Genomic DNA, 22,890 nt, shown 5'->3' with positions numbered 1-22,890 from the left:
GTGGAGGTATGGTGGGGGAAGGGATGTGGTCACAGTTGGATTGAGGATATGTTAGGAGAAAGCATCAGTTAGGCATAGCTGAAGAAAGTATGATCTTTAACCTAAACAATACCCCTGTGAAGCCTTTAATTGCAAGCAGAACAAAAAGTGCTGGAATTTCTTGAGTGTCCAAATTTCATATCTAAGCTATCAACCTTGACCTCATTTGGATTGGGTGAAGAAAAGAAAATAAGAGCGTGAATGGTCAGCAGGCGGTAACAAAAGCCATTTGTAACCTGGAAGACAAAAACAACCATCTGAGAGGCCTAATTAGCCAGAGCTAATTTCAGTGCCAAGGACAAGGTGTTAAGGGGACGTGCTGTAATAACAGGTATAGTGGATATTTGGGAAGGCCATGTGCCACAGTTATGGTAATTTCACATTTTTTTGTGGGAAAATATACCACCATTGGTCAGCTGCCATTTGCTAAAATAATTAAATTAGCGACAGTAACTAATTCCTAATTTGCCACAAAGTGAATTTGGCGAATAGCAAATCCAAAGCACAAGAACCCTGCAGAGCTACTGACAGGCAGGGGGCATGGACCTTTCGATTTCTGCCAATATAGTTGCAAAAACAGCACTGGATGTTTTCATTTATTTTTTCCCAGAAATGTTTATTCCCTGTTAGACCTTTTCCACGTTGTATTATTCTTCTCTGTATCCAGAGAACCGATGCAAGCAGTTTTAGGTTCCCCTTTTATTGCGTGTCAGTAATTGATATTGAGAAGATAAATCTCAAATTGGGGCTTTTATCTCAAGTGTTTTAGCAGACAGGAGGTCAGTCACACTGTGAGTTGAGACACAGCCAGTTGCAAACTATTTTGGGAAACCTCGTATGAAAGTAGGTTGTGTCCGTGCCAAATTTTGTCAAACAAAAGTGCCCAAGCCTGTTGCAAAGTATCATTGTGACATCATCTGCCTGCCTACACTCAAAATGCAGCTCATGCAGGTGGATACAATTTTCCATAGTATAACTATTATCTATGTATTTAATTAGCTGCAATGGGATTGTAAGCATGGGCATCATTCCTTAATAAAAGAAAGAGGTAATGGCTTAGCAATACATCTGAATGCTTGGCTCAGAATGGCTCAGATAGAGCCCTGGAAATGAGAATATTTATGTCAAAAGCACAAGGCCATCTGAGCAAGTTAAGGTATTATTAGATTGGCAGAACAAATAGGACAATTCCCCTCTGATAGCGCCATAAATAACAGCATGACCTGTACAACATGATTCACAGACTGATTGCCGGGTTGCCATCCACTTACGACACTGGGGGGGGGGGGGGGGGGGGGGGCACTGAGCAGCAAGGTCCAATCAACACAAAAATCATAAAGACTTAACTCCAGCGACAACCATCAGGCATAAGCACCTGAGCCCCAAAAATTTTGAAAGCAAACTGCCACCCTGTCACCAGAGCAGTTCAATTTGAACTCATATGGGTTGAGATTTTCTTCTGGAGAATCACTTAGTTGCTGTACTACTTGTGGACGGGAGTACTTACCTGTGATCTCCACCTGTAAGAGCGAAAGGATTTTGAGTAGAAATATGGGCATCCAGCAAAGGGCATCGGTGAACACGATGAAGAAGAAGCGCTTAGCGATGGTGACCTCTTGATCAAAGACGCTGTGGCGTGCCGTTTTAGCGCCAGTTTTGCGCACGGAGAAGAACATGCTGGTGTAGGAGAACACAATAATCATGAACGCAAAAAGGTTCAAGCCTGAAACACAAACAAAATAAATGCGATAAGCATATTTTGCAAATGAGTGAAGCAGTGATGCAACTCTACCCACTAACACACGCTATGCTTGCTGACAATCACGGAAACCTACATTAAATACATTTACATGGGATTTATCCTCATACCTGGACTTATTTAAATTTAGTTTCAGTTCAGGTTTCAGGTATTTGAAAAATACATATTAGCATGCAGTCATGTGACATTTGATTAAAACATTCTTTAATGTTCATAACCTTTGCAATCATGGCTTAATTACAGTATCATACTTCATAAAGAATCCGAACCCTATTGTCTTGCATTGAAGCTTGTTGGTACAGTATCTAGCATCAATAGCTGGGCCACTCAGTTGTATTAGTGGTGGAATTGGTGTCTTTTTCTAAATCACCTTATTTAATTGGCCTACTAATCAATATAAAGTGATCTAAAGTATCACAAATATGTATTTGACCCAGGTCTAGAACCAACACACACATATTTTACCATTGGGCCTACCAAGGAATATCCCGGTGGAGTAGCTCCGCGCCCCTGGCTTCTCGGTCAGGTCAGAGTGGAGGGGGAAGCAGACTCCATTTCGGCCGTAGTAGTTCCCGAAAGTCTGTTTGTCCCAGAAGGGGATGACTGCAATGATGAAGCCAAGCGCCCATATGCCCACCAGGGTAGTCAGCGTCTGCTTCCGACCGGCCCGGCAGTTGTGGAAGGGGAAGACGATACAGACGTACTTCTCCAGGGTCATGTAGGTCAACAGCATGACTGACACTTCAGTGGAGAGCATAGCCAGGCAGCCAATCAGTTGGCAGGACAGGCTCTCCATCCATATCTGGGCGTGGCGGTTGTACTGGCCACAGTACTTGATGTCGAAGGCCCCAATGAAGAACAGGTACACCCCCATCAGACAGTCAGCACCTGGCGGTCACATAAATCAGAGAGAGAGGAAACATGCAGCTTTGCTTTTAAATAAGAACTAGCTAATCTAACTCTAATCTAAAATGAATTTCTTTAAAATTAATTAATTGGATTAGTTTCCTTATTTAGAACAGGTCACAGAAAGACATCTTGAACTATTGACTGTGGATCCCGTTCTAAAAAATGCTTAATCCATAAGTTTGTTGATGTTGAACTTAATTGATTAAATAAATTATCTAATTACAAAATCAGCTGACTTTGTTTTTTTCGTCTGAACTGATTACTTAATTAAAACCTAAACAAGAGAGCCACAGGGTGTGCTTGTTTTCTCAGATACTCAGTCGGCATCAGTAAGAAGGTTAAATGCATAGTTATTTCACCTTAGCTCACGTCTTGGAACTGAACTTGTTGCTGATTTTAAGGTGAAAACAGAAGCCTGCCGCACTCTGGCTTTCCAGGGGCAAGAAAGAATAGCTGCACTTAATGTCATACTCACATACAGGACTTAGTTAATCACGTCACTCACAGCACAGGGACTTTATCGACATGGTGTGGTGCCGGTTGTCCGAGGCCACGCAGGAACGCAGGCAGATGACGAAGACGTTGCCGAAGCAGATGACGAAGGCCACCACCCAGACAAAGACGCGCAGGATGATGTTGGCCAGCAGGTTCTCGAAGGAGGAGATGCCGTCCGTGTTGGGCTTGCAGCTGCGCACATTTGGTGAGTATCCACAGTACTCAAACTTCTTAAAGTATCTGCAGAACACATAAGGACTGAACTAGTGAGTATCCACAGTACTCAAACTTCTTAAAGTATCTGCAGAACACATAAGGACTGAACTAGTGAGTATCCACAGTACTCAAACTTCTTAAAGTATCTGCAAAACACATAAGGACTGAACTAGTGAGTATCCACAGTACTCAAACTTCTTAAAGTATCTCCAGAATACATAAGGACAGAACTAGTGAGTATCCACAGTACTCAAACTTCTTAAAGTATCTGCAGAACACATAAGGACTGAACTAGTGAGTATCCACAGTACTCAAACTTCTTAAAGTATCTGCAAAACACATAAGGACAGAACTAATGAGTAGCAGCCACAGTATCACTTAAGGACAGATTGGCAGCCTGTCCAGGGTATATTCCTGCCTCTCTCCCAATGCACACTAGGATAGGCTTCAGCACCCCCTGTGACCCTGCCCAGGATAAGCAGGTATAGATAATGGATGGCTGCATGCATAGTGAGTAGCCACAGTACTCAATCTAATCAAAATATTTGAAGAACACAGAAAGGCAGAACTGCAGGGTGATCGAAGTGATTGATCTGGACGTGAAAAAAAAATTGACATCATAAAATATGGCACTTTGTAGGTCTGTTACTATGCAATAAGCATAGGTATTTCATGACATTTCACCCTTCACCTCTGGAAATGCTTTTCATCTGTGACCCTGAGCTCTATATATATGACCAAACATTTGCTTGATTCACAGCAGGGAAAACTCCAAAATATTATTTTCTGTGGCAACAATGGTAGAGGGGAGTCTATCATTAGGGCAGTGAATCAGGGGTGATAAATAATACATATTTAACAAAGGGAGCATGATGCATAATTAATTAGCTTGACTCCATTGCTTAGCATTCTGATTCATTTTTCTGGAGGTGACACTGACCTTTATGATTAATGCCTCCTGTAGCAAAATCTATGCAGATATACAACTGGGATACATTACAGTGCATTACATTATAGGCATTTAGCAGATGCTCTTATCCAGAGCGACTTACACAACAGTTTAGTTTTTAAAAAAATAAAATATCTTGCCTGTGATAAGGGTGTCCACCAAGCAAGAAAGCAAGTCAAATAAAATGTGAAAATAAACAAAGGACGCAAAATAAATAAATCATAATAAAGGACACATATTCATCAAGATGGTCCATGTCCTTTCAACATTGTCCAGACTTACATGTGGGAAAGGTTGCTGAGTGATCTGAACATCCGGATGCTAATATTCGGGATTTCAACTCCCTCAATCCCCCTGAAAAGAAATGGAAATGATGTATTTCTTTCCTTCATCCCCCACCACACAATTGCAATAAATATTTCCTCTTTGTTGCATTTTCTTTATTACTTTACTGTTAACAGCTCAAGAGCACCAGAGCGGAAGAGAACACTCACAGTGATAGAAGATTGATGAAGCTGTCAAACTGGTCTTCATAAAGACGAGTCAGTGGGTTATCTGAAATATTCCTGAGAGATATTGAAACAACCCATCAGAAATTTAACAGCTGGCCTTCTTGGAATATTGATACATTTTCATTAAAAAAAAAAACAACAAAACACACACACACACACGCATGCACGCACACACACAAATGCACACATATACAAACATTCACATGCTTTGTTATGTTTTGCTTGTTTCAATAGAGAGCTACTACAGTTGATTGTGCCCCGTCCTTATTCAATTAAATAAGCTGGGCAAAAATGATTATATTTCACAGTGTTGGAAGAATATGAATTCCAAAATTGCGGAAGCTATTGCAAGCTTGTCCTTTTTTCAACTGTAGCTGTACATAGGCATATAGATGTAATATTACAGATGAACGGGACAGAATTTTAAGTGATTAATTGAGAATTTAATGTACCTTTCAAGTATTTTGAAAACTCAAGTCAGAGGGGTTTTTTTCTGAATTTAATTATTATGTGAAATAAGACAGATGAAATTATCAATTTTAATGCCTTGTTTAATACATACGAATAGGCAACCTCAGTAAGGTTTACTTTGAAAACATAAAGAATCCAAATTAAATAATGTGGATTCTAAAGGCTCAAGGATTTCATTCAGGAGCTTGCGTTAATACCCAGCCTTATTGTACAACCATAACCACCCACCCTCTTTTAAATATTCTGCTGTTCCTTGGAATTAAATAATTGTGAATAAGTATTTCCTAAGCCCATATTTCACCCATCTTTCAGTTCTTTGCCACATATTTTCTAGCTTTTGCATAACTCTTTATTTAACTTTAGCCTCTGAATTACATCTTTCTATGCTGTCCTCTATTGTAACTTGGTTTTGTATGCTTATTCATTATTTTGCATTACATTACATTTCTTTGGCAGACACTTTTATTCAAAGCGAGGTACAATAAGTGCATACCGAAGGTCATTGGAACAACTACAAAACCCAGGTCCGATAAGGTACAATACTCATTATGTAACAGTTATTCATAGCCATGAACACATTAAGTCCAGTTCACACAGTAATCATAGGCTAGGTCAGAGAGTGATGTCAAACAAGGAGGCATGATAACAAGCCACAACATCAAGTTAACAATAAAAGTGCTGGATGGAGGAACATGTAACATGAAAGCTCTACAGGAACAAAGTGGAAGGATATGAGTAGTGATAAGAGTGATCCTAGATTGGGAGTGCCCTGGAGAGTGATGATAGTCCAGGTATAGTCTGAAGAAATGTGTTTTCAAACCATGGTGGAAGATGACTGAGTGGTTCGTAGAGGAATAGGGAGTTTGTTCCACCACTGGGAAGCTAGGTTGGAGAAGGTCCATGGTAGGGACGAGCGAGAACCATTCACCCGGATGGCAGAGGGTACAAGTTGCCCTGCTGCAGCAGAAAAGAGTGGTCAAGCCAGTGTGTAGGATTGAATCATGTCCTGTAATTAGTTGAGGGCTGCAGGACTTTGAACCTGATCCTGGCAGCAACCGGTAGCCGCTGCAGTGACCTCAGAAAGAGAGTGACGTGAGAGAGCTTGAGGTTGAAGACAAGTTGGGAAGCAGCATTTTGAATCATCTGTAGTGGCTGTATGGCCCAAGCTGGCACGAGGGAGTTGTAAGACAGGAGGTCACCATAGCCTGAACAAGTAGCTGGGTGGAGTGCGTGGTCAGGTATGGTTGAATTCTCCTGATGTTGTAGAGGAGGAATCTACAGGACCATGATGTTGCCTTGATGTGAGCCTTGAGGTCCAGCTGGGCATCCAGGACCATCCCCAGGCTCTTTTTGGCCAATTAGGCCTGGCTCGCAGTTGGCTTTCCAGAGGTGCTGAATGGGGTTGAGGTTGAGGCTCTGTCCAGGCCAGTCAAGTTATATCACACCGATCTCGATAAAACCATTTCTATATGGACCTCAATGTGTGCCCAGGGGCATTGTCATAATGAAACAGGAAAGGGCCTTCCCCAAACTGTTGCCACATAGTTGGAAACACAAAATCATCTACAATATTGTTGCATTAAGATTTGCCTTCCCTGGAACTGGAACATCATGCTCTGCTTGACCTTTCATATCAGATCGATATCTATCTTTATTGTATAAATGTATAAATTGTAAAAAATTACCCCATAGAGCTAGTCTCAAAATAGAGGCTCTTATTTTTTCTATCATGAATGACTAGAAATTGAACTGCAATGATCTTAAATTGGTTAAGTGCTGGTCTGTTCACACTTAAGTGACTGCATTAAATGGGGACATTGTTGTTGCTCAGCAAGTCTGACATCTTCAGAGAAAGTTCTAGAATTCAATAATGGTTCTGAACGAAGGTGGGCAATATGTGCTATAGTCAATAGAGCTTAATTGAGTTACTTGTTATGTATTGTGCCAGGTGGTGCTAAGCATATATTTTCCAATTAAAATTATCAAAGAGCAGCTCATCGATGTAATTTAAAAATAATTCCTGCAGCTAAGGTAAAACATGAAAGGGCTTATTCGTTTTTTGAACATAACCAAGCGAAACCGTATCTGCATTCAAATATTAATTCACTGCAGTAGGCAATACTGTCTGTAAAAGCAGGAAAATATTCTTTCTGACTTCTTCCACATCATCTACTGCCCCCCCCCCCCGATCTAATGCCAAAGCCACCATAACCATATCTATCAATAATCACACAAAGACCGAAAGTGCTAGTTAACAGAAACAGAAAAAGACTATTCAGTCCTTTAGCATGAAAACAACGAAGTCATACTTACAGCTGCTTAAGGTTTTGCAGATTTCTAAATAGAGATGGAGGCAGCTCCTGAATTCTGTTCACGGACAGGTCCCTGTAACCAGGAGCAAATTATGCCTCCTTACTTAAACATACATATCCTGCATTTCAAATTGAAATGATTCCAGTGTATGAATTTTATTTGCACGTCTTATGGTTATCATACCAGATATCGGTTTAACTTAACATTGCCCTTACATGTAAATTAAATCACATAATCAGTTTACATTTTTAACTGTAGACAGCTTAGTTCTATTGCAGTGACGAAACAATCGCATAAAAAGGGCATAGCCCTTTCAAAATACATTGTGATAGAGTCAAAGAAAACACCAAGAATAGTATTTGTTTAGTCTGTGAAGTAAATGTGTGTATTTGCAAGTATAGGAGCCTGTCTCTCTCCCTCTCTCTCTGTCTATCGTACATAAAGCTCGGTTGATTCTATGTAAGGAGCGTGATGGAGAACTGGACAACACTCAGTGTATCCACCTGGTAAGAGATAAGCGGAGGCATTGTGTGCTGTAATTGGTGTATCTGAGCTTCAGCTGTTGTGAAAAGACAGCTGGTTACAACCAAACCAAAGACACTATACTCACAGGTCTATGAGTCTCTGCATCGCAGAAAATGTTCCCTCTTCGATTGTCTGTAAATGGTTTCTCCGCAGAGCCCTAAAACAAGAGGAATACATGTACAGTACTGTTGGCATAATTCATAACATTGCCATGTACAGACTGCTTGGTGGGCATAGGTTGGGGCGTATGGGGGTGCGGTACATGTGCTCATGCCATATTCATAATCTATTTTGACTGGGGATCCACAGCTGCATGTTAAGTATGACTTTCAAATGACTAGTCAGCAGCAAGCCCATGTCTGTTGAGAAAATAATGTCTTGCCAGTAAACTAACAGTTGTTGTCATAATGAAAGTTTCCACTTTCAGACTTATGCTTGCTGGAACAAACTCCTATAGATTTATGAAGGACAGAACCAGGCTCATAATTCTCTTCTTTCTATTCCTGTTGTTCATCTAGTGCATGGATCTCAAACTCCAACCCTGCAAGACTAGAGTGTCAGCAGATTCTTTTTTCATTTTTTATTATTATTATTATTTTTTGCAGCCCTACGTCATTCAGTAGAATCAAAACATTTCGTTCATCGAGTATTTCGGTACATTCAGTACATTCAGTACATTCAGTACAATCAATACATTTCGTACATTTCGTACGAGTTGTTCCTTTTGAAATTTCAGTGGATGAAAAAATTGAGCAAATGGAATGAAAGTCCGGTATGATGCGCTTGCGCTCCAGCACAACCTACACAAGCGAGTAATTGCAAATTCTAATATATTATAGTAAATTATAGTAGCCTAATTGCAAAACATAGTAATTGCAAGTAAGCCTTATGTTTACATTCTGATAATTTAGTGAAATATTTTTTCATTACAGTATGTCGCTATTAGGACGGCTCATAGGGGCGATGTTTAGCCAGGGCAGCGCAAGGACCAATGGCGACTGTTGGATATCTAGGCTTTAGAATAACATCTTTGAGAAAATCTGCGCTTTCCATTCTGGGGAATCTGAACTTGCTCCTGTGCCTAGTGTTGTGCGGCATTTGGTGTGCGCAGGATCCAAAGGTTTTTGTCTTACAGCTCACCTGGCATTTTTACATTTTCATCCCTTGCTTTTTGGGATATTCAGCTGTCTTTTGGTTTTTGGACTTGGTTTTCTGTCTTGCCTCCTAGTTTTACATAAGATTACTCTCTGACCTAGCCTGTGCTTACTATGTGAACTGGACTTAATGTGTTCATGGCTATGAATAACTGTTACAGAATAAGTACAGTACCTTATCGGACCTGTGTTTTGTAGTTGTTCCAATGACCTTTGGTATGCACTTATTGTACCTCGCTTTGGATAAAGGCGTCTGCCAAAGAAATATAATGTAATGTATTTCACTTAATCCTCACTTCCCCGACAGGACGACGAGGGGGAGGCAGTACAACTAATGCGGTGAAATGAATCAGTCCAGGAGCTGGAATTTGAAATCCAAGTCCTGGACTTGAGTACTACAAGGCTGTTTTAAAACCAAAACCATCGGACACTGGAGCCCTCAAGAATCTAAAACATTTTCTCATTATCTGTGGTTCAAAAAAAGGCTGAAAACATACTCATTCTCAGACACCTTTTTAAGGGAAAATGAGTCAGTCTAACGGTAGTTCCCTATATGACCTTATTGTTGAAAAAACAAAACAAAACACACACACACATACAGAACACATTACACACACAATCGTGGTTTGTTTTTTATTTCGGACAACAAAGGAGCTCTATTAATCTGAAAATCAGGCCACCTGCTTACTTTAACTGGGCTCCATGTGACCTGTGGGAGATATATTTAGAACCATTGCACAGCATCTCTGGCAATACAGTAAATTTAGTCATTTTGCTAATGCTTTTCCAGAGCAACTTGACATGAACACAAAAAGGTCAGGCAGAGCTAATTCCAAATTATCAAAGCTGAAGAACTCATCTGATTAAACCTACAACATAACTATATAGTATAGTTATGGGTATAGTATCGGAAGTGACATACTTAGAGGCATTGAATCCAGAATAATGTTTCAGACTTCAGGGATTCTTCAGTTCTTGAAGATGCAACTGGTAAGATTCAGCTGAGTACAGATGAGTTTTCAGTCTACAGTGGAAGATAATGACTTAACAGACCTCTTATGAGGAGATTATTTTACCAAAGTGACCACTTCCACCACTGGGGGACCAACCTGTGTTCAGTGGAAGAATGTCTATGAGACTGGATGGCCGTGACTGAAGCTCTGTTCATGTTAATTTCCAGAACTCACTGTACCGTCAAGATTTAAAGATAGAAATGTCAATGGACTTCAACAAAGGTTAAAATACTATACTAGACACCTGGAGTGATAATGTTAGTGATAATAAAAAGTGAACATGTTAATCAAGCTTTGTGCACGTTCCCGGAAAGGTGGCGGTATCTGCAAAAATAAACCAAAAGCAGTACAGAATGGATCATACTGTAGTGGTGTAATTCTCCCCTGAGGAAAAAAGACTGACATGGACATGGATGGATATAATGGACCAATACAAAGAACATAACAATCATAATGTCAAAATGTGTGTAACACCATTGAGGCCAACAAAGCCAGGGATGAGGGTTTGTTGGTTAACACCTTATTTACATTACCACTCCTCACAAATAAACTTACACTCTCACTAATTGCCCTACAGTTTATTTCTAAGTAAACTTGATACAGGATATTTAAAATATTGCCTAAATATTGCCTGAAGCAGTCACACCAAACTTTATTCAGAAACTCAAGATTTAAGGGACTCAGGCCATAGTCACATAATTAGGGGAAGTAGACATGGACGCATGGGGTTGGTTCATGAAGCTTGCATATATACAGAAGCTTAAGAATTTATATCTTTTGTACAGGGCATCATTAGAGAAAGCAAGCAAATTAATACGGTCTCTAAATAATTGCCATCCTGCAAAGAGGCCCCCGAGCTTCATGGGATCTCCAGGGATGGAGATACTTTTTTTCAAGGAGTTGATCGGTCAAAGGGCAGTGCTTTTATGTGTTTCACTCTGGAAAATGGACTGAAGTAAAATCATTGCGATATGGAAAAACCAGGGTTAAAGCTTAAGTAAAGCTTGCTGACTCTGTAATCTTGCTTCATAGTACACCCCCAAGGAGCAGTGCAGACTTGCACTCAACTAATCCAATTAATAGAATCTGAGCAATGGCTTGACTCTTGCTACTGGTTTGTGAAGTTTCGAAACCTAATGGACTGTAGGAATCTATGGGGGTTGGGTAAATCTGAGGGGCTGCTCTGGAAATGGAGTCATAGGAAAAATGTATTATTAAATGTGAAAAGGCAAATTGCAAACTGATCACAAGTATTTCTTGCTGCCCCATCATTTTAACACTAAAAAGACCAGAGGTGATGCCTTTGGGCATTTAAACTTTAAAATGAACATTACTCCAACACTGTAAATGCTATACCCTTCTGCTTCTATGACTTCTCCTTAATATTTGGTTGCTTAAAATAACTGCATTTTTTAAAATTCTAAAAAATTGACTGAGTAATTAAATACAGGTAGTTTGTATAATTTTCTTCACAAAGCACCCCTGCCAGACAATTTGAAACAGATGCTAATACCCAGGTGTGAATGTGTTGCTCTCTCCTCACAACAGCATATGAATGACCAACGCTTTGATACAAATTGCTTGATGAAGCGCTATCAAAACTAATTCCACACATATAATCACCCAAAATTCATTCAGAGAAATCGTGTGATGAATCTGATTAAGATTATAGGGTGGGGATGAATAATAGTTGATGTTGTAGTCATAGAAACGATAATTCCACAGAGATAATGCCTCTGATATATTATCAGTGTTTCACTGAAACGGAGACTTCGAAGAAACTGAATAGGCCACATGACAACTATATGGAATAGAACTGATTTGTGTGCGATCCCTGCTTACACAAACCACCAAAGCTGGGCGTTCTTTGCTGAATTGATGAGTAAGAGGAGCAGGGGAAGGCAGAAGCATTTTGGATTCATTATGACTCAAGAAATAACTTTTCTCAATGGGCCTGTAATATGCCTTGATCCATTTCCCCCTTAGCCTACAGAACATAACCGCTATAATTTATAAATACTAATGTTGAAATTGATTCAGTTGTGTTCTTTATTACAAAAAGGCATCAGGCATGGCAGTAATAGGAAATAAAAAGAATGTGGCCTTTCTAGTGTTGTGGCACTGTTCTAGTGTGGATTGGCTATATGAGACTATGCCAGAGACAGGCAGTGACACATACTTGGGTGTGGCAAGGAAAAATAAATAAATTAAACTCACAGGACAGTCAGGGCACTGCAGTCCTGGAAACTGGAGCTCATCAAGGTGGAAATCCTGTTACCTTCCAGTTCCCTGTGCAGAAAAGACAAACCCACAATATCAATGAAAGATCTTCACTAGAACCCTCCAAACAGAAAAGGCTAATGATCCACATGTCCCAGCATACTTAATCACAGCAATGGTATCATCAAGGCAGTAGGCTTTAAAGTGAAGCTGACTCTAAATTGTGACCACATGCATCACCACAAAGAATCAGTCCTTGTGCTTCACAAAGGACAGCAAAATCAAAAAATGAGTATATTTTTGACAGAAATAAGTCTTATGCCCATGTTGTATCCCCTTCATGCTGTATGTTGTCTATGACAACTTTATATGAGATGCTGAAAAGTTTTTCCATTGGCACAATAATGTTTTACAATACACAAATGCAGGACCAGGTCAGGGTTCACATCAATGCTACTCACAACCAGTTGAGCTTGGGCATTTCTAGGCAGAAGGACTTCTTTGGCAGATGCTCCAGTGAATTGTTCAGCATAGACCTGAAAATCCGAAAGAGTAGAATTTGCATGCTCAAGCCCTGGATCAGCCTTAATGCAAATTGACAGCAAGGATGGGAGAAATCTCACGTCTTCACTAATTGCTATGAAAATGCACAACAAACCCCTCATTACTGTGCTTCTCCTGTGCTGAAATCAACACCCCACATGCCATATGTTCACACACGGAGATGTCGCACATCAGGCATGAGGTGGAAGTAAATCTATAATCTATAATTTTGTTGTCCATTTCCATGCAGGGCACTATGCCAGCATGCACACACACACATACACACACACACACACACACATATATAATTCTGATGAGTCTGATGATGAGGGACAGGTAATAAAGGTTATAAAACATAGAAATCTTGCTCTGGAATGTATTTCCTTAAGCTGACTGGTGTCTACCACAGTGATATCATACTTACAAGAAGAACAATGAACTCAGGCCTATGAATGACTTCTGCCCTATAGAAGATATTTTATTGTCATCCATTATCCTAAAATCAAACAAAATAAGTAATTAGATTCAATGGGAGAGTATGGAGAATAAATAGATAAACATATATATTTTAAATATAAAACCAGGCAATTCATATTTTACAACCCCCCTCCCACTGCTACTGTATTTGTCAATAAATTTGGGAGAACAAGGACAAGCAAATCCGCAATATCTCTGAACAGTCTTCAGCCAGCTGGGCCTACTTATTCCTTCACAGTCCACCAACTGGACTGTGTAGTCATGGTATTGTTCAAGTACCAGAGGGAACAACACCCCACAGCATCCATTCATTATACAATGGAAATAAACCATCTGTCTATGAATACAATGAAATTCCATACATTGAAAGAGTTGAAGGATTTCATAAATTTGCAATGTTGCAGGAAGGAGATAAGTGAGAAAGAGGTTCTCGGGGAAGCACTTGTACTGCCGGCCATTGGTTTTCAGTGTCTTTGAGCTAGTGCATCTCTGAGAAAGACTTACAGCCACTCCAGGTTGTGAAGATCTCTGAAAACTCCAGTCTTCAGCTTGGTGATCCTGTTCTGACTGAGAAATCTGAGAATATATATATGCATGCGCACACATGAGAACGCATGCATGCACACGGATTGGTAGTGTATCTGCCTGAATACACAAAGCTACTTTTTTATTATCAAGCACTATAAGCAAAAAAACAAACCTTTCTTTTTTTGTACCCTGATGGAACCAAAGCATGACTCACAGTTTCCGTAGGTGATAGAGTCCTGAAAAAGCCCGGTTGGATATCGACTTAATGCTGTTATTTTGCAAGTGCCTGAAGAAGAAAGAAAGAAAGAAAAAGCCAAATTTATTTTATGTGCAAGTGTTTGGTTGCTACATTTTCAAATTTCAATGGTGCACTTTTTCCATATTCATTTCACATACATCCTATATATGGGAAGAGTAATGCTTCTGTGCGCCCTTCTCTTGCCAAGTGATTTTATGCAGTATAAAAAGGCAAGTAAACGCTACCTTGATATAAATCCAGACTCCCTGAAAAGTTTGCTATCTTGTAGACTCTATTTGATTTCAATGTGTCTAAACGTGCAACGTGCATATGGGCCCATCCATGACATGTAAAAAACCACTGGACTCAGTTGGTAGATTTCTTTCATTATGGGCTTAATAGTTTTATTCATTTTTGCATTTGCACTTTTAAGAAATGCTTTGAAGTTCATATTCTTCTTTGTGCAAAGCACAAGTTCACAACCCACCCATTTTATCCTGCAGGGAGGGGGTATGTATAAGTCAGCCCACCCTATCTTTGTCACAAGAAATGCCATTATTATAAGCATCTTCAAGCTTTGATCTGAGATCAAAAGCAAGCAAATAGAGAATACATATAATAAAATGGGAAAAGCATGGTGTTTCTGTCTGAAGCAAGGGCCAGTGCTTTGTATAATAATAATAATAATAATAATAATAATAATAATAATAATAATAATAATAAAATATTTTTTGGAGGGAAAAAAGCATTATTATAGCATCACTATTTGTATGAAAAGCAAAGCAGTCTGAACTGCATTTACTTGCATTACTTGATTGATTGATTGATAAAACTTTACACTCAGCATGTATTCTATTTCTACTGATGATAATTTGAGGCGATAATAGCAAAGATTACTAATACTGTGTTTTTTATTATTATTTTGACTGACTGACTCCCCCTCTTCCTGACCCACTTTGTGGGGGCGGGCGGGGGGGGGGTCATCAAGTTCTGTTATTCCCCTTTTATAAAGACAGCCTCTATGACTCTTACAATTTACATTTTGTCTGGGTTTTTATCAACATGCTCAATTGAACATTCATATGATCAGCAGCAAATATTCTTGATGTCATGAAATGACTCGGGAACTATCCATTAAAAATAACATTATTATTAAATATGTTTGATCTAATATATTAGTCACTGCCAATGCATGATTGCTTCCATAAAGTAACTACCACCTGTTAGATTCATCATTCTGCAATGTGAAATTATACCTATCTTGAGTTTCCCATTTGTCAAATCCTAGACAGTACCAGGTTGTTTATATCTATTTCAAGTGAATGTCATCTACTGTATTTGAAATTTAGAATTCACTGAATCTTACCGAGCAAATTTATAGTAACTGCGCACCACAAAAAGTCATATCAATTTACACAGAGTTCCCAGAAAAAATCTACTCTTAATGCTTAACAGGGATATGAAAGGACAGCTATGGTGATTCATTTTGCTTGGTTTGTACACAACATTGACAAGCATATCTCAGAGATCTCAACTTGTTACTTGGTACTGCACTGTTGATCGTTAAATAAAGTCATGTTTGTTTCACACTACTGCCAAATCATTAACATGCCCTTTGTCTTTCAGACCAGAACTTTGAGCTGTTACAAGAAAATATGCAATGCTTATGGAAAAGAAGTAATATGGCAATTCATTTGACCTGGCTCCTACAAAACAGTGACAAGCACAATGTGTTATTAGAAACTGCTCTAAATTACTTGTGTGGAGTTTGGAGAAACTGAAGTCTAAGCATTACTCCCAAATACTTTCCTTTGGCCTTATATTCAGTATGGTAACTGAAAAGTATTTTATAAGTTATTTGTTAACATTTTTTACTTTGTAAAAATTTTACCCGTATGTCCTCCTTGTTTGGAATGCCTAAAATGTGTTCATGCTCATTTCTGCAACCCCCACTGTTAATTCAGGACAGCATGACAACACATGACCTTTTTTGCTCAACAGTTAAGCTTGCGCAGACATTGAGTTGGAATAGCACACTTTGTGTATACCTTGAACAGACAGCAGAGCCAGCTGCTGCCATAAACAATCTATGCAGTCGTTTATGGCCACAAACTTCCCCGAGCCACACAATTCAATTGTGTGGTTTACGTTGGAGAACTTTGAGGCCACAACATCATTCTTGCTCAGGGCCACCAAAGACCCTAGGGCCAGCTCTGGCAGACAGACTGTGGGCTCCCAATTAAACTGAGAGATTTCGCTAATTTGTGATGAGACACAGATAACCTGCTGACGGAAATTCTTCCCTCCCTTCATGATGCTACAGCCAATTATGCTCTGCCCTGTGGGGACACAAGTCACAGTTGGCACTGGCATGGTCCAGATTCAAAACCAAACCATGGAGCCCATTCACACGTTATAACCGTGCCCTAACAGGATAAGACACCCTGCTGACCCTCATTATTAACACCCTGCAGTTCACAGCATTGCAATCTGGCCCGTAAACTTGCCTTTCCATTTGCTCCCTGCCAGCACAATTCATACGACCCATCCATGCAGCCAGTGACTGAGGAGGCAGCGGCTATGGCTACCGCCTTAATTGCTATTCCTCTGATGCTATGTAGAGGCTTGAGTACGAACATCTCAAATACTCTCAAAGCAGGTGCAGGGTAAAATAACGCAATGCAAATTAAACGAGATGCCCGCACACTGCCAATAATGCTTTTTATATCCAAACAATGTTTTGAGCCAAATGGGACTTCACAAGCACACAAGTCACACAAGCACTATGTGGGTGAAAATCGAGGTTGTATTTACTTATAATTGATGGTTTAGTTTATTAAGTGCCCACAATCTGTAGACATTTTAGTGATAGCAAAAGGTTTAAACCATTTCAAATTATTATTTAACACAGTTATGCAGTTTAATGCAGTTTTAGGCCCAGAAAAATTATTAAAATGTAAGCTGTTAGTCAGCCAGGTAAACTATGGAAGCATTTTATAAAAGTGTAATTGAAAGGTTGTTCAGTATGCCATACAATGACCATCTATTTCAGATGAGTTCCTCAGTCTCTTAATTGTCTCATAGTGCACCACTCAATAGAAAGGATTCAAAAAATTGCACAATCTCTATGCCTTTGAACAACATTCCTTTTTCTTGAAATAGCAGTGAAAACATAAAAATAATAAATGTAATAAAGCTCCTGAAACATTACTTATTTTTAAAACATTACAATGATCAAAAATGGAAAATTTCATCATCTACAGTATTCTCAAACTTATTTATATTTTCTAGCTCTGTTTTGTAGTGCTTTGAAATGCTTGCATAATTACTTCATGTGCTTTTATTCTGTTTAACACAATATTAAGCACAACAAATCATTATTACTCACAGTATTGCTTCATATATATATATATATATATAGGACACACACACATATATATATATAAAATGCAGTCTTGTTTCCTGATACATGGATGCATACACTTAACATATGCACGCACTTGCATGCAGGCAAACACACAGACGCACACACATGCACATTTTTTTTTCTGAGCTAGGCCCTGGATATTACCACCTCCTAATAACAACAACAAACCCCTGGGAGAATAATTATGGGTCAGAGGTCAATAGTGACAGAAGCTCTCACTCACAGCCTCTCAAGATTCCAATATCGAATGAACAGGTCCGGGGGAAGGGATGTTATCTGGTTGCTATTCAGCTCACTGGATGTAAAAAAAAGAAAAGACAATGTTTATATTGAAATCATTGTGATTCCCACAATCCACTGCAAAATCAGATCCAGCCTGCCTCATTATACCTTTGTCCCTTTGTAGAGCAGGTTGGCCCATAACACCACTCTATAGCTGGAAAATATAGGAAAAGTAAGAGAGCTGTATGACTCACTGATGACAGCTTATAGCTTGTGGGTGGCTGCTACTTTTAGTGGAAGGAACTAAGGCTGCATTATTCCAAGGAACCCTGGTTGAACCCTGGTTCCACCATAACAGACTACTGGGTACCTACCATACCCTAAATCAGCCTAACCCTAACTCTAGGACAATGTACGTTGTGCTTGTTGCTCGCTCCATACTGACTGAGCCCCTGGGGAGTCCAAGACATCCCCACATTATTAATTGTCCTAATTTGACCAGGTCAATTGATAACTCTCATTTTCAGTGACAACCAATAGAATTAAAGTGGGAAGGGACTGCAAGAGATTCAACAGCCAGTTAAATGTAAGGGGATGTTCGGTGGCCAGGTGGAGAGAGGTGTAGAAAGTATTGTCTTTTTGAAACTTCCACACCTCCGATAAGTGTATTCAGTACATGCAGTGTTTTCTGCTTTCTGCTTCAAACCCAGAAAAAAAAATCTGTTTTCACTTGTTTTCATTTCAACCATGTGCAGCACCAGGAAGTAACTCTTATATTGTTATACAAATGTGCCAAAGTGATAAAGTTGTTTAGCATTGCAAGGCTGCCGACTCGACTGAGGCTTTCGCTGACAGTAGACAGAAGCTTTGCTTTTGGCTGATCGACACTTTCCAGAAAGTGTCCGTGCTTCTTAAATCTAACTGCTGTTTGTTCATTGGTGCAATCCATTTTTATACAAAACTACTGAGTGTACTTTCACTGGATTTCAAACTGACAAATTGTATCGATATTCGGTTGGGTACTTCAGGTACAAATTGCTGAAAATCACTTGGCTCTGGCCATTTTGCTGCAAACGCAAAAGAAGGACGCATTCTGCCACACACTGAATGTGTTTTCCAGGCCTTCAGCTCATGCTCATTTCAAATTGCCCTCTGAGTGAATAAAAGCGCAGTGTGACTTTTATTACTTTTTTATTTTTTTTTGAAAGGAAAAAAAAAAAAAAAACTCACAGCATTAACTTTACTATTGACTTTATAAACTTCACTTTTAGCACTCTTCCCGCATTCACGGTATTGAGGTTGTGCGTCAAGTGATGTTCATTTCGCCCTCGAAGAGAATTACTGCTGCCATGCTGCACCCAAATCATGGGTACACACTGGCAGTGATGAAAGGTGAGTCAACTCACCCATCTCATACTGCTCTCCTGGAGATTGTAAAGCTGCTGGTTTATACTGTAGTGTGTTTCATCACTTAAGTGCTTGATTGGCTAAACAGTCCACACACCTGGCTTCTGGGGCTTAAACTGACAGATGAATGAAAGGAAATCACAAAACCTGCGGACACTGTGGCTTTATGAAACTGGAGTTTGAGGGCGCTGTGGTAAAGTATTTGGAGGGAAATGACTGCGGGGGCCACATAAACACAATCTCATCTTCCGCAACAGGGCTGTTTCCCATCGTCTTTGACTGCAGTCTGTATCCTTCTCTTCAAATTTTATCCTGCCGCTTTCTCTCCTTCTTCCTTTCGTATGATTTTCTGTCATCAGGTTTTGAGTGTTGACGGTGATGGAGGGAACATGGCCCGACAGCTTGCTGTCTCCTCAAAAAGGTCAATGTTATAAATGCTGGCGTGCTGAGCTGACAGGGGTAGTATGGCTACAAATGAAAGGTAAGCCCCTTGAAAAGGCGATTGTACTGTCTCAGGGATAGGACGGCATTAATCCGCTCTGAAAAAATATCAAAGTTAAACGGAAACTTTAAAATATTCAATGGAATAAATAAATATGAATGTATAGAATTCTGAGCTGTGACTTGAATCTCTGGAGGGTAAACAGTATTCATGTTCCGTATACTATAGCATTGCGTGCAGGTATATGCATACTGAAATGACGATGTATATTAAGCAAAGATGAAGTAACCGTAATCATAGCTTAACTGCCCCCTCTGATGGTGAGTATTGACCTCAATATGTGTGGCACTTGAGTGACATTTCAAAGCAGTGGCACAGCACAAGATCGGTGACTGCAATGCATTTGTAATGAGGAGCCATTATCAGCTCTTTTTTTATCGCTGACACCTTTCATCATCTGAGTAGCAGCCCCGCTGATTTTAAACTTGCTGTAAGAACAACTAAGCTGCTGATCTTCTGCTCTGCCACAACCGATCAGAGATTTTCCGTATAACAGACAGTCACTGACAAAAAACTGAAAGCATGAGATTGCGGAGATCCGATGTTTTAAGATGACTTGAATCACCACATTGAAAAATGGAAATGATAGGATTTTAAAATTACAGAGGCTATAATAAAGAACATAATTTCGGCAATTTATACTACTATTTGTTGCATTTTCTAGAGTGTGGGGAAATGTGAACTCTTTGCATGATGGCTTTACTATTCTGATGATATTGAGACTAATGTTGGCACACCCTTGCAACATCATTTCATTGATTCGGTAGTGGTACAGCTAGTACCTTAGTGTGGAGCTTTGTAGTGGAGAGAACTATCTACTACACATTTTCATGTTGAGACTGAAAGTTACAGCTCAATCAATTCAGTTAATAATCAAACTGAAATACTGAATATTGCCCTTCACTGCTAATTGTGCTAATAGGGCCTACCAGTTAATCACTCAACCAGTGATACAGCAGTGTCACCTAATAGCCTTATAGACTTATGGAGAACAACCACGTTGACCCTCTGTTGTGAGGAAAGTCAGCACAACTTCCGGGGAAGTACTTTGCTAATAAATAAACTGTTGATTACTTCTTTAGACAAATCCAGATGAGTCATTGCCGCCCTGCAGTCCAGGAGTTTGAGATCCCTTCCCTAGAGAGAGTGCGGGATCAAAACTAGTGACATGGTGAAGGCCAGTGTCATTTCTATGGTCGTTTCCTCTGAAAATGTCACTGCGTAGGGGGTGGTATGATGAATTAAACCCTCAGTGGAGGGAGGAAACGGTGAAGCAGATGATGAGAGGGGAGTGAAGTCACTCACAGCGCGGTGACGTTGGAGGACACCGCCGGAACATCCCGGAGCCCTCTGCTGTTGCAGTTCACCCTCCGGTCCTCACAGTGGCAGGCTTCTGGAAACACGTCCAGCACTGCAACACCACAGTCAAATGGGCAGTCAGAAACCCAGTAAGAGGATTCAAGTGAGGACTGAGGATTGAGGATTCTAGTGAGGTTTGTCAATAAAGCCAGAAGAAACGTAACCTGAATGAACAAGGCAGAGTTTGGAAATCAATCTATCATGTGGATTAAACAGAACATCAACTCAATTCTAGCTATTGGCATAGTGTTTGGAAACACACAAGCAATCAATGGTGTTTTGCTTCAGGGATTTTACCTCTAAAAAAAATATATATATATATATGTTTACCTTGGCATTCTCACTACTGGTCCATGTGAATGCTATTTTTTCTATTTGTTAATTTATTTGATCTTTACAACCTCAAAAATAGATTACTGTTAATTGGATGCTAATATGAATTTTGCATCTCTTAATGAATTTGCTTAAATGCTGGTGTCAAACGTAAAGAGATGAAATCGAGGTGTCAGTGAAGATGTGTGTGTGCTAATAACAGATGTAAAAAAGGGGACTTTTGACTTTTAACTACATGACACTTAAACTAATTTGAAGCACCTGTCTCCTCATTCCCTAATTAGAAATCTATTGTTTTGTTCTGAGACTTAAAGCAATAATGGAACAATTAGGTAATCTTTAACAAAGTCTAATCTGCACAGTGGATGGAAAAAAAACACTTAGAAAGCTGATTCCATTGCAAACATCCCTTTATTTGTTTTTCTGTCTACAGAAACCAACCCATAGCAAATGTGCAAATAATTCATATGAGCCAATAGCAGATGCCTGCCAGGTAGTCAAACCAAAACTGTGTTTCAAAACACATACCTGCATACTACCCAGAATGTTTAGAATGCTGGCCCTTCTTGGACAAGACTGGACTTACAAATAGGGAATTTTGACACTGAAGAATCAAGTGCTGCTGCAAACCTCAAGTACATTAGTATAAGTACACTTAGGAATTCCCTGAATGTTCTCACATTCTTGGGACGACATATATGTAGTAGTAGCATACAGTAGTGTATATGTTTCCTTTCTTGATATGTGATGCTACTTACACAAACTGCAGAAGTAAGAAATTAGCAAGGAATTTAGCTTGTTTTCTCAACATAAGTGCAAGATATATATATATATATATATATATATATATATATATATATATATATATTCATGGCCTCACAAAGAACTTCTTGTTTTTCTCTTTGTACTACATACTTCTGGTAAATGAAGAAGAAGAGAAATAATATTACTCACAGCAGTCCTTTGACTTTTGGACATTTGTCTTCTGAAAAGCATCAAAAAGGTGAGGCCATCCGCTGTTATCAACTGTGGACAGTAAGGGGGGAAAATGGGTAAAAGGGAATAAAGAATGTATCATTTGTGTATGTTTGTGAGTGTGTATGAGTGTTCATGCACATAATAATGGAATTATGTTTTTCATGCGCATATACAGTACAATACAACTAAACATCAATGTCTTATATTATCAGTTGCTTGCCAACAGTTAATATTATGGCTTGGTCATAACTTGAATCATGGTCACATATTTAATTATTACTGTTGCACGCTGTGCCATTAT

At 39.4% G+C, this 22,890-nt stretch overlaps 1 protein-coding gene across 1 annotated transcript in view; it reads right to left on the bottom strand.

Moving 5' to 3' along the window:
- Window positions 1-22,890, bottom strand: part of LOC118222716 (relaxin receptor 2-like) — a 33,413-nt gene that overhangs the window by 1,503 nt on the left and 9,020 nt on the right. Inside the window, exons 3-17 of the mRNA XM_035408497.1 lie at window positions 22,566-22,637; window positions 21,225-21,330; window positions 18,012-18,083; window positions 14,338-14,409; window positions 14,100-14,171; window positions 13,543-13,614; window positions 13,037-13,111; window positions 12,573-12,644; window positions 8,274-8,345; window positions 7,664-7,735; window positions 4,862-4,933; window positions 4,650-4,721; window positions 3,213-3,442; window positions 2,276-2,686; window positions 1,547-1,762 (exon numbers count right to left, since the gene is read on the bottom strand). Of these exons, the coding sequence (XP_035264388.1) occupies window positions 1,547-1,762; window positions 2,276-2,686; window positions 3,213-3,442; window positions 4,650-4,721; window positions 4,862-4,933; window positions 7,664-7,735; window positions 8,274-8,345; window positions 12,573-12,644; window positions 13,037-13,111; window positions 13,543-13,614; window positions 14,100-14,171; window positions 14,338-14,409; window positions 18,012-18,083; window positions 21,225-21,330; window positions 22,566-22,637 (1,758 nt within the window). The remainder of the gene's footprint in view (window positions 1-1,546; window positions 1,763-2,275; window positions 2,687-3,212; window positions 3,443-4,649; window positions 4,722-4,861; window positions 4,934-7,663; window positions 7,736-8,273; window positions 8,346-12,572; window positions 12,645-13,036; window positions 13,112-13,542; window positions 13,615-14,099; window positions 14,172-14,337; window positions 14,410-18,011; window positions 18,084-21,224; window positions 21,331-22,565; window positions 22,638-22,890) is intronic.

This window comes from Anguilla anguilla, chromosome 3, assembly GCF_013347855.1.
Source record: "Anguilla anguilla isolate fAngAng1 chromosome 3, fAngAng1.pri, whole genome shotgun sequence".
NCBI lineage: Eukaryota > Metazoa > Chordata > Actinopteri > Anguilliformes > Anguillidae > Anguilla > Anguilla anguilla.
This window is presented reverse-complemented; position numbering and strand designations above follow the sequence as displayed.